Source organism: Staurois parvus, unplaced genomic scaffold (genome assembly GCF_062004578.1).
Source record: "Staurois parvus isolate SC_StPar_1 unplaced genomic scaffold, SC_StPar_1.0 ptg001347l, whole genome shotgun sequence".
Lineage (NCBI taxonomy): Eukaryota > Metazoa > Chordata > Amphibia > Anura > Ranidae > Staurois > Staurois parvus.
The window spans coordinates 399,780-412,463 of record NW_028319143.1 but is presented as its reverse complement, the minus strand read 5'-3'; the positions used below and the strand labels follow the sequence as shown (position 1 = coordinate 412,463).

Below are 12,684 nucleotides of genomic sequence, written 5' to 3'. Positions count from 1 at the left end.
TTGTACTCAAATTTATTGTTGCTGTATTGTCTCCCTTCATATTGTAAAGTGCTGAGCAAACTGTTGGCGCTATATAAATCCTGTATAATAATAATAATAATTGTTGGTGTCATTTGGAGGAGTTGTACCCCATCATTGGAGTCATGGGGCCCCATTGTTGGTATCATTGGTAGGAACTGTGCCCCATTGTTGGTGTCATTGGTAGGAATTGTGCCCCATCTTTAGATTGTAAGCTCCACGAGCAGAACCTTCCTATTCCTTCTGAACTGAAATGTATTGTAATTATATTGTCTCCTTTTATATTGTAAAGCGCTGATCAAACTGTTGGCGCCATAAATCCTGTATAACAATATTTGTTGGTGTCATTGGGAGGAATTGTGCCCCATTGTTGATGTCATTATTAGGAATTGTGCCCTATTGTTGATGTCATTGGGTGGAATTGTGCCCCATCATTGATGTCATGGGACCCCATTGTTGGTGTCATTATTAGGAATTGTGCCCTATTGTTGATGTCATTGGGTGGAATTGTGCCCCATCATTGATGTCATGGGACCCCATTGTTGGTGTCATTATTAGGAATTGTGCCCCATTGTTGGTGTCATTGGGAGGAATTGTGCCCCATCATTGATGTCATGGGACCCCATTGTTGGTGTCATTAGTAGGAATTGTGCCTCATTGTTGGTGTCATTGGTAGGAATTGTGCCCCATCATTGATGTCATGGGACCCCATTGTTGGTGTCATTGGTAGGAATTGTGCCCCACTTTGTAAGCTCCTCAAGCAGAACCCTCCTATTCCTTCTCTACTGTACTGTATTGTAGCTGTATTGTCTCCTTTTATAATGTACAGCGCTGAGCAAACTGTTGGCACCATATAAATCCTGTATAATAATAATATATAAATCCTGTATAATAATAATATATAAATCCTGTATAATAATAATATATAAATCCCGTATAATAATAATAATAATATATACAGTTGCAAGAAAAAGTATGTGAACCCCTTGGGATTACGTGGAGTTTTGCATGAATTGGGCATAAATTGTGCTCTGAACGTCATCTAAGTCACAACAATAGAAGAACACAGTCTCCTGAACATAATACTACACAAACATTAGATGTTGCCATGGTTTAATTGCACATAACATGTAAACATTCACAGTGCAGGGAGGAAAAAGTATGTGAAGCCCTAGCTTAATGACTTCTCCCAGAGCTAATTGGAGCCAGGAGTGAGCCAACCTTGACTCCAATCAGTGTGATGATATTGGATGTGTTGCTGACAGCTGTCCTGCCCTTAAAAAACACACACCTGTTTTGAGTTTACTGGTTTCAAGAAGCACTGTGTGATGTGAACCATGCCTCGCAGAAAAGAGCTCACAGAAGACCTACGATCAAGAATTGTTGACTTGCATGAAGCTGGAAAGGGTTACAAAAGTATCTCCAAAAGCCTTGATGTTCATGTGTCCACGGTAAGACAGACGGTCTACAAATGGAGAAAGTTTAGCACTGTTGCTACTCTCCCTAGGTGAGGTCGTCCTGTAAAAATGACTGCAAGAGCACAGCGCAGAATGCTGCATGAGGTAAAGAAGAATCCCAGAGTGTCAGCTAAAGACCTACAGAAATCTCTGGCACATGCTAACAGTTTTGTTGACACATCTACAATAAGGAAAACATTAAACAAGAATGGAGTACATGGGAGGACACCACGGAGGAAGCCATTGCTGTCCAAAAAGAATATTGCAGCACGTTTGAAGTTTGCAAAAGAGAACCTGGATGTTCCACAGCACTACTGGCAAAATATACTGTGGACAGATGAAACCAAGATTGAGTTGTTTGGGAAGAACACACACCACTATGTGTGGAGAAAAAAAGGCACAGCACACCATCATCAAAACCTCATCCCCACTGTGAAACATGGCGGAGGGAGCATCATGGTTTGGGGCTGCTTTGCTGCCTCAGGGCCTGGACGGATTGTTGTCATTGATGGGAAAATTAATTCCAGCGTTTATCAAGACATTTTGCAGGAAAACGTATGACCATCTGTCCGCCAACTGAAGCTCCGCAGAGGATGGGTGATGCAACAGGACAATGACCCAAAGCATACAAGTAATTCAACAAAACAATGGCTGCAACAGCACAGAATACGCCTTCTGGAGTGGCCCAGTCAGAGTCCTGACCTCAACCCGATTGAAATGCTGTGGCATGACCTTAAGAGAGCGATTCACACCAGACATCCCAAGAATATTGCTACACTGAAACAGTTTTGTGAAGAGGAGTGGTCCAAAATTACTCCAGATCGTTGTGCAGGTCTGATCTGCAACTACAGGAAATGTTTGGTTGAGGTTATTGCTGCCAAAGGAGGGTCAACCAGTTATTAAGTCCAAAGGTTCACATACTTTTTCCTCCCTGCACTGTGAATGTTTACATGTTATGTACAATTAAACCATGGCAACATCTAATGTTTGTGTAGTATTATGTTCAGCAGACTGTGTTCTTCTATTGTTGTGACTTAGATGACGTTCAGAGCACATTTTATGCCCAATTCATGCAAAACTCCACGTAATCCCAAGGGGTTCACATACTTTTTCTTGCAACTGTAAATCCTGTATAATAATAATAATTGTTGGTGTCATTGGGAGGATTTCTGCCCCATCGCTGGTATCAGTGGATGAAATAGTAGCCCAAGGGCCAGATAACAGCAAGCCAACAGCCGCATCCGCCCCCCCCCCCCCCCCCCCCGACCGCAGTTTGAAGACCGCTACTCCAGACTGTTTGGGGGGTTCTGTGTAATTTTCAGGCCTAAAATTAATTTTTTTTTAAAAGGTAAAAAAAAAAACGCAAAACCCCCCCCCCCAAAATGGCGAAAGCGTTAAAGGAAATCAACGCGCAAAAATAAGACAACGACCTACAAAAGCTGCCATTCCAACCTATCAGGTCTGAACCTGGAACACCCCCCAAAAAAACCCCAGCAGAATGAGTGTATGGAATGGAAATGAAGATTGGGGGCCTTCCATGGCTCCTCACGAGTTCACAACTTTCCTGCACAGGTTTTTATAAAAAGCAGAGCAGGGAGGGAGAGAGGAAAGGAGAGGCAGCCCAGCGCGAGGCGTCACAACAAGAGATCTCCTTTTTGGGAGTCCCCCAGCTACATCCTGTCTCCATATATGGGCATTTACGTCACGGCCGCATCACTGGAGACTCCTGAAATGGAGAGCTCCCCAGCAGCGGAAGATCAGAGGCAGCGCCTGCCGCATATATAAAGGAGGCTGCGGGGCCGGAGCATGGTGACAGTGTCTGCACACAGCCCCAGCCTGCAGCATCCAACAGAGGAGGGCTTGCCTACCACCACCACCCCTTCCCTGCCACTGTACCGGAGCATCCTTCCTCCATGCAGCTGAGAAACATGGAGCCCTCCTGCCAGGACTACCCCAAATTCCACCAGGACTGTGACCTGAAGGAGGAAGGGGAACCAGCACTGGGCTCCCCAGCTCCCCAACCTAGGGAGGACCCAGCTCACATTGCTGAAGGTAAGAGATTTTCTTTTTTTTTTATTCTTTTTTTTCTTTTGCATGTTGGAGCGTGGATGCATTTTTATTAATCTGTGCATGGAGGATAGAGGAGCTAAAAATAATCCCGATAAATTCCTTCGGTCGCCGCGCTCTCTCTCCGCGATACGCGCGCGGAGAATTAACGCTTTCCTGGAAGAAGGCAATTTAAAAAGAAAAAAAAAATAGGTTGGTTCTGTAGTCTTTTTTTTTAAGTTGTCAGCCTCAGCTCACCAGCTGCAGTTCCAAATCAAGCTCGTGCACAATGGTCACTTAAAGGGACAGTCCACCCAGAAGGGATGGTTCAGATATAGATGGGCTGAGTCAGTCCCTGGCTTCTTAGGTCTTGGGGTTTTTCCTTCTGCTATAAGTTCCAGTGTTCTGGGAATTTTTGGGTATTCTTGCCCACCGTTGTGTTTTAGCTCTTTCTCTTGCATTCGAAGGAATGTTAATAATTCAGCAGGGATGGTGGGAGCCCATAATCATGGGTGCATTAGGTGTACAGATGCCTGAACTCAGTACAGAGATGGTGGGAGCTGCCCTTGTGGTGGGTACAGCAGATGTTCTTAGCTAGGAACTGAGTGCAGAAGTCTTGGAGACCCTCATGATGGGTGCATCAGGTGTTCAGACCCAGGAACAGTGCAGAGATGGTGGGAGCTCTCCTTGTGGTGGGTACAGCAGATGTGCTTAACTAGGAACTGAGTGCAGGAGTCTTGGAGACCCTCATAATGGGTGCATCAGGTGTTCAGACCCAGGAACGCAGTGCAGAGATGGTGGGAGCCCTCCTCATGTTGGGCACAGCAGATATGCTTAGCTAGAAACTGAGTGCAGGAGTCTTAAGAGACCCTCATAATGGGTGCATCAGGTGTTCAGACCCAGGAACAGTGCAGAGATGGTGGGAGCTCTCCTCATGGTGGGCACAGCAGATGTGCTGAGCTAGGAACTGAGTGCAGGAGTCTTAGAGACCCTCATAATGGGTTCATCAGGTGTGCAGACCCAAAATCACAGTACAGAGATGGTGGGAGCCCTCCTCATGTTGGGCACAGCAGATATGCTTAGCTAGAAACTGAGTGCAGGAGTCTTAAGAGACCCTCATAATGGGTTCATCAGGTGTTCAGACCCAGGAACAGTGCAGAGATGGTGGGAGCCCTCCTTGTGGTGGGCACAGCAGATGTTCTTAGCTAGGAACTGAATGCAGGAGTCTTGGAGACCCTCATCATAGGTGCATCAGGTGTGAAGACCCAAAATCACAGTACAGAGATGGTGGGAGCCCTCCTCATGTTGGGCACAGCAGATGGGCTTAGCTAGGAACTGAGTGCAGGAGTCTTAAGAGACCCTCATAATGGGTGCATCAGGTGTTCAGACCCAGGAACAGTGCAGAGATGGTGGGAGCTCTCCTCATGGTGGGCACAGCAGATGTGCTTAGCTAGGAACTGAGTGCAGGAGTCGTAGAGACCCTCATAATGGGTGCATCAGGTGTTCAGACCCAAGATCACAGTACAGAGATGGTGGGAGCCCTCCTCATGGTGGGCACAGCAGATGGGCTTAGCTAGGAACTGAGTGCAGGAGTCGTAGAGACCCTCATAATGGGTGCATCAGGTGTGCAGGCCCTAGATCACAGTACAGAGATGGTGGGAGCTCTCCTCATGGTGGGCACAGCAGATGTGCTTAGCTAGGAACTGAGTGCAGGAGTCTTAGAGACCCTCATAATGGGTGCATCAGGTGTTCAGACCCAGGAACACAGTACAGAGATGGTGGGTGCCCCTCATGATGGGCACATCAGATGTGCTTAGCTAGGAACTGAGTGCAGGAGTCTTGGAGACCCTCATAATGGGTGCATCAGGTGTTCAGACCCAGGAATGCAATGCAGAGATGGTGGGAGCCCTCCTTATGGTGGGCACAGCAGATATGCTTAGCTAGGAAATGAGTGCAGGAGTCTTGGAGACCCTCATCATGGGTGCATCAGGTGTTCAGACCCAGGAACACAGTGCAGAGATGGTGGGAGCCGCTCATGGTGGGCACAGCAGATGTGCTTAGCTAGGAAATGAGTGCTGGAGTCTTTGAGACCCTCATAATGGTGTGCAAACCCAGGAACGCAGTGCAGAGATGATGGGTACAGCAGGTGGGCAGCCCAGGGAACCCATCATAATGGGCACAAATGTGCTCAGCCAGGAACCGAGTGCAGGAGTGGTGGGGCTCTCATCAAGAGTCCTGAAATATCAGGTTTGGAGGGAATGACCCTTTGAAACAGAAAGGAGTCAGAGAGCACTTCCTGCCGGAAGTTGATTGACAACCTGTATAGTGTCTTGTTTCAATCACCAGTAGGGGGTAAGAGGAGGTGTTTAAGCAGCTTGGGCTCTTTTCAATGGTATTGTGACACAGTACAATAATTGCTGTAGGGGTAAAGCAGCCACATTGCTTGGTGATAGGGGGAATTAAAAAAAAAAACAAGGACTGGCTGTACAGGGTTAACTCTACTGGAAGGTATGTTTTTTGTTGACTTCTCCTTGAGTACTGGTTTCAGATTTTGGGGAAGGAGGACTGTAGATACATTTTTATTTTGGAATAGGTTATTCATTGTGATGACTAAACAATGTTGGAGCTGTTAAATGCCACAAATCTGTATAGTGGGGGAAGATGCAAAGCATCATACTTACTCAGTTCTTTTTCTTTGTCCCTCAGGAACGTTTGTGAGCCTATCCAGTGATGACAATCCTGACTACTTCTTCCTGAGCAGTCAGCCCTCCCCACCCCTTCCTCTGAACTACTCCGGGAGCTTCTTCATTGAGACAGGAACAGAGCACTCCCATGAACAGGAGGCCCTCTTCAATTTGATGTCTGGCATCCTGGGTCTATCACCTTTCTCTACACCACACAAGGTCCATCGACAGGAAGCACTCTATTCTGTTCCTGAGGCCCTACAGAATCACATGGACCTTTACTCCCAGCCAAACCTCAATATTTCTGTCCAGCAAGGGTACCCCAGCCAGTTGTATTCTGCCTTCAGTAGTACAGAGGACCTCCATCAGGTGCCCAGCTCCCCCAATCTGGGAAATTCCTGCACCAACCAATGTTTCTTTGAGTCTAAAAATATGCCAAGCAAGCATGAAATGGACTTGTCTCCCATCTCACCTGACTTGGATTCATTTAATGCTCAATGGGAGCCCCAGACATCTCAGAACTTTGCTGCAGCATCTTACCCCTTGGAGGGATTTTTGCCCTCTGAAAACTCCCAAACTGTGTTTCACCCACTTGAGTCTAAGGTAGAGAATATGATGTCTGCCTGCTGCCAACCTCATTTGAATGGTGTAGTGGAGGAGTCAGTTATGTACAACCCTATGGACTTCACCTGCCAGTCAGAGGCATTCCAGACCTCCCCCTGTGACTTTGCTGAGACCAAGATTGACTTAAAGTCTCAGATCTTACTTGATGCCAAGTACCAACTCAACCAGCAGATGCCAGGGATGCTGAACACAGAGGAGACCATTCAATCTTCTCCAGTCATCTCCACAGATTTTCTGGGTCTTTCCCCAACAGCTGACACCATTCCACCACCCAGTTCTAGCAATCCCCTGGCAGAGCCCAGGAGGAAGTACAGACGGAATAAGTTTCCAGCCAAATGCTTCCGACCCAAACCCAATGAGAAGGCCTTTGCCTGCCCAGTGGAGAACTGTATCCGGAGTTTTGCCCGCTCAGATGAGCTCAACAGGCATTTGAGGATCCATACTGGGCATAAGCCCTTTCAGTGCCGTATCTGTCTGAGGAACTTCAGCCGCAGTGACCACCTGACCACCCACATCAGAACCCACACCGGGGAGAAACCTTTCTCCTGCGACCTCTGCGGCCGGAGGTTTGCCAGGAGTGACGAAAAGAAGCGACACAGCAAGGTCCACTTGAAGCAGAAGGCCAGGACTGAGGAGAAGCTGAAGGGCCTTGGCTTTTATTCCTTGGGCTTGTCTTACCCTACCCTGTGAGGCATACAAAGCCTTCATTTGGTCTGAGCTCACTTTTTACCTTGGAGATGTTACCTCCAAATGGTCTGCCAGCTAGTCCCAGTTCTCTTCTGGATGACCTAGCCTGATTTGTAGCTCGGCTGTCACCTGCATGGCTCAGTATTCTGTTATCTTTACAGCGTAATGTATACATAACTGTAAAACCCAATGTATACTTATCATCTAAGCACTGTTTTCGTAGCTGTTACCTCGACTATATGGCCAGCCGTAATTTGGAGCTTACTTAAGAGGTGGAAAGCTCCCTAATATGCCTGTAGTCATTGCCATCTACGTATGGTCTAGGTGCTATTTATCAACAAGTCCTCTCTTAACTAAAAAAAAAAAAAAGTCTCTACAACTTTAGTACCAAGGACGTTCTGGAGCTTAGTTTAGTCCCACAGTTGTGGACAGCTTCAGAAATACACTCTAGTCAATGCCATACACTTGTGATCCAGGTGGAACATCATGCCACTATGACTACATGACCAAGTTCTAAAGCTTAGTTCTGTACCACAGTTCCTGAATTAACCTGTGTAGTCAATGCCATACACTTGCGTTCTAGGTGGGACATGATGCCACTTATGACTACATTGCCAACCAAGTTCTAGAGAAGGTTCAGCACTTTGAGCCGGACAGCTCCCTCCTAAGCCTGCAGTCTAAAGCCAATAAACGAGTTAAAGGAGCAGAGGGAAAAAAAAACAAGCCAAGTTCTCTGGTTTGATAGACTGTACAATGAACAATGCATGGAATGACCTTGGGCGTCATATAAAGACTTATTTATATATATAAATATGAACTCCTCACACTATTGTTGGAAACCTTTGTAGTTGATATGGACTTATTACCCCCCACTCCTTTGTTGTCAGGCACTTAGTAAGCTGGTTTCCAGTTTGTGATTGATGCTGCTATTGTACAAAACTGATTCAAACACTCTCCATGATTGTTCTTTTTTTTTTTTTTTTTTTATGCTGCTGTAAGAGGACTGCCTTGAGATTTGTACACAGATGGTTTTTGAATTATTTTTAGATTGAACAAGAACTGTTATATATGCTTGTATTTTTTTTTTTTCCTTTGTACACACTGCTGAAGTTTCTCTGTCAGCTTCTGTTGAATTTATCATTTTTGTAAAGGGAAAAAATGTTGTTCAAATGAAAAAGAAATTGTCTATTTTTTCAAGGAAATAAAGTTGGCTGTGTCCCACAAAAAGTTTTTGGTGTCTTCTTAAATTGCACTAATTGCAGTGAATTATAATAATAATAATAATAATAGAGTTGCAATCAAATAATTACTTTTGCCGGTAGCTACGTCATCTGGTGGTGTCAAGGGGGGTTATCTGTGTAATTTGGGGGTTCTGGATTTTGACTCCACATGAAAAAAGAAAAATAACGAAATTGGATTAATTTGTGAATTTATTGGTCAAAATGATGTGGAACTCCATCTAAATATTGAAGTTCAGGTGTTGCCAATGAAGGGTATAGAATACAAAGACATTTTAGACAATTGCTCTTCTAACCTTGTGGCTACAGTTTGGGGAAGGACCTTTTCTTCTGCAGCATGGTTGCATACATAGCCAGCTCCATTCAGACATGGTTTGACGACTTTTGGTATGGAGGAACTGAAGTGGCCTACACAGAGCCCTGACTTCAACCCTACTGAACACAGAGCTCTGACCTCAACCCTACTGAACACAGAGCCCTGACCTCAACCCTACTGAACACAGAGCTCTGACCTCAACCCTACTGAACACAGAGCCCTGACCTCAACCCTACTGAACACAGAGCCCTGACCTCAACCCTACTGAACACAGAGCTCTGACCTCAACCCTACTGAACACAGAGCCCTGACCTCAACCCTACTGAACACAGAGCCCTGACCTCAACCCTACTGAACACAGAGCCCTGACCTCAACCCTACTGAACACAGAGCCCTGACCTCAACAATACTGAACACAGAGCCCTGACCTCAACCCTACTGAACACAGAGCCCTGACCTCAATCCTACTGAACACAGAGCCCTGACCTCCACCCTACTGAACACAGAACCCTGACCTCAATCCTACTGAACACAGAGCCCTGACCACAACCCTACTGAACACAGAGCCCTGACCTCAACCCTATTGAACACAGGACCCTGACCTCAACCCTACTGAACACAGATCCCTGACCTCAACCCTACTGAACACAGATCCCTGACCTCAACCCTACTGAACACAGAGCCTTTACCTCAACCCTACTGAACATAGAGCCCTGACCTCAACCCTACTGAACACAGAGCCCTGACCTCAACAATAACACAGAGCCCTGACCTCAATCCTACTGAACACAGAGCCCTGACCTCAACCCTACTGAACACAGAGCTCTGACTTCAACCCTACTGAATACAGAGCCCTGACCTGAACCCTATTGAACACAGAGCCCTGACCTCAACCGTACTGAACACAGAGCCCTGACCTCAACAATACTGAACACAGAGCCCTGACCATAACCCTACTGAACACAGAGCCCTGACCTCAACCCTACTGAACACAGAGCCCTGACCTGAACCCTACTGAACACAGAGCCCTGACCTCAACCCTACTGAACACAGAGCCCTGACCTCAACCGTACTGAACACAGAGTCCTGACCTCAACAATACTGAACATAGAGCCCTGACCTCAAAAACACCTTTGGGATGAACTGAACCACAAATAGCAAATCAGGTCTTGTTCAACATCATTACCTGACCTCAAATGCTCTTTTGGCTAAATGTCCATGATTTTGGAGCTCCAGTCAAATCTGAAAAAAATAAAAGCAACTACAAAAATTGTAGCTGCTGACTTTAAAAAATAGCCACTGTCCTGTCCTACAATCCAGCGTTTTTTTCACACCAGCCAGGTTCACCGGCCATCCTCTTTCCCCAGCACCGACATCTTAAGTGTGGACATCTGGCTGTGACAGCTTGCAGCTTCACAACCAGGTGCCCACTGCACATGCGTGAGTAGCGATGCACCTTGTAAATGGTCCCGTAGTCTTCTGGGACCTGTCACGTGTGCCAGAAAACTATGGGGTGGGAAAAGGGGAGGACAACTTCCAATTCCGATCACCTAGGCGGTTGGAGTGGGAGTGGGTGCCTGTCAAAATTGGGTACCCGCTCCCCAAAGGTACAAATCATCCTCATGGGGATAATGGGACCAGTCTTTAAAGAGGTGCTTCCCCTTTTGGGTGGAGCTCCGCTTTAATGCAGGGAATGCATTAAGGTAGAAAAATGTCTTTATAACCGTTTTAAGGTGGGTGGCATTAGTAAAATGGATGAGTAGAATAAAGAAAGTAAACAGCGATACACAATTCTATAGTGTATGCATTGTTATTTATATACTGGAACTCTTGAATTATGCAAGTTGCAACATTGTAACATATCAAATAATAAATGATTACTTCAAATACCGTATTGTTTGCTCCATAAGACGCGCCTAGGTTTTAGAGGAGGAAAACAAGAGAAAAAATATTCTGAACCAATGGACTGCAGACATAGTACAGGAGATGGACCAGAGACTGCGGACACAGTGCAGGAGATGACCAGAGACTGCAGACATAGTACAGGGGATGACCAGAGACTGCGGACACAGTACAGGAGATGACCTGAGACTGCGGACACAGTACAGGAGCTGACTAGAGACTGCAGACACAGTACAGGAGGTGACCAGAGACTGCAGACATAGTACAGGAGATGACCAGAGACTGCGGACACAGTACAGGAGATGACCAGAGACTGCGGACATAGTACAGGAGATGACCAGAGACTGCGGACACAGTACAGGAGATGACCAGAGACTGCGGACACAGTACAGGAGATGACCAGAGACTGCGGACATAGTACAGGAGATGACCAGAGACTGCGGACATACTACAGGAGATAACCAGAGACTGCGGACACAGTGCAGGAGATGGACCAGAGACTGCGGACACAGTACAGGAGATGACCAGAGACTGCAGACACAGTACAGGAGATGACCAGAGACTGCAGACACAGTACAGGAGATGACCAGAGACTGCGGACACAGTACAGGAGATGACCAGAGACTGCGGACATAGTAAAGGAGATGACCAGAGACTGCGGACACAGTACAGGAGATGACCAGAGACTGCGGACACAGTACAGGAGATGACCAGAGACTGCGGACATAGTACAGGAGATGACCAGAGACTGCAGACACAGTACAGGAGATGACCAGAGACTGCGGACACAGTACAGGAGATGACCAGAGACTGCGGACACAGTATAGGAGATGACCAGAGACTGCGGACACAGTACAGGAGATGACCAGAGACTGCGGACACAGTATAGGAGATGACCAGAGACTGCGGACACAGTACAGGAGATGACCAGAGATTGCAGACACAGTATAGGAGATGACCAGAGACTGCGGACACAGTATAGGAGATGACCAGAGACTGCGGACACAGTATAGGAGATGACCTGTGACTGCGGACACAGTATAGGAGATGACCAGAGACTGCGGACACAGTACAGGAGATGACCAGAGACTGCGGACACAGTACAGGAGATGACCAGAGACTGCGGACACAGTGCAGGAGATGACCAGAGACTGCACACATAGTACAGGAGATGACCAGAGACTGCGGACATAGTACAGGAGATGACCAGAGACTGCAGACATAGTACAGGAGATGACCAGAGACTGCGGACATAGTACAGGAGATGACCAGAGACTGCGGACATAGTACAGGAGATGACCAGAGACTGCAGACATAGTACAGGAGATGACCAGAGACTGCGGACATAGTACAGGAGATGACCAGAGACTGCGGACATAGTACAGGTGATGTCCGGAGACTGCGGACACAGTACAGGAGATGACCAGAGACTGCGGACACAGTACAGGAGATGACCAGAGACTGCGGACATAGTACAGGAGATGACCAGAGACTGCAGACACAGTATAGGAGATGACCAGAGACTGCGGACACAGTACAGGAGATGACCAGAGACTGCGGACACAGTATAGGAGATGACCAGAGACTGCAGACCTTTGGGGAGCGAGGGGTGGGGGATGCGGGTATCCGAGTTTGACAGGTACCCGCTCCCACTTCTGCAGAGTTTTCCTCCCTCCCCATCTTCTGGGACATGTGACAGTTCCCAGAAGACT

At 47.0% G+C, this 12,684-nt stretch overlaps 1 protein-coding gene across 1 annotated transcript; it reads left to right on the top strand.

Annotated features, from left to right (window-relative positions):
* Positions 1 to 3,265: 3,265 nt before the first annotated feature.
* On the top strand, positions 3,266 to 8,743 carry EGR4 (early growth response 4). Its single transcript, XM_089661501.1, has 2 exons — positions 3,266 to 3,527; positions 6,228 to 8,743. The coding sequence occupies exons 1-2, from the start codon at positions 3,389 to 3,391 to the stop codon at positions 7,517 to 7,519; spliced, it is 1,431 nt and encodes a 476-aa protein (XP_089517627.1). The 5' UTR covers positions 3,266 to 3,388; the 3' UTR covers positions 7,520 to 8,743.
* The last annotated feature ends 3,941 nt before the right edge of the window (positions 8,744 to 12,684 follow it).

Coding starts and splice junctions, on each gene's coding strand:
- EGR4 (XM_089661501.1), top strand. CDS start 3,389: ATGCAGCTGAGAAACATGGAGCCCTCCTGCCAGGACTACCCCAAATTC. Junction 3,528..6,227: donor CCCAGCTCACATTGCTGAAG/GTAAGAGATTTT, acceptor TTTGTCCCTCAG/GAACGTTTGTGAGCCTATCC.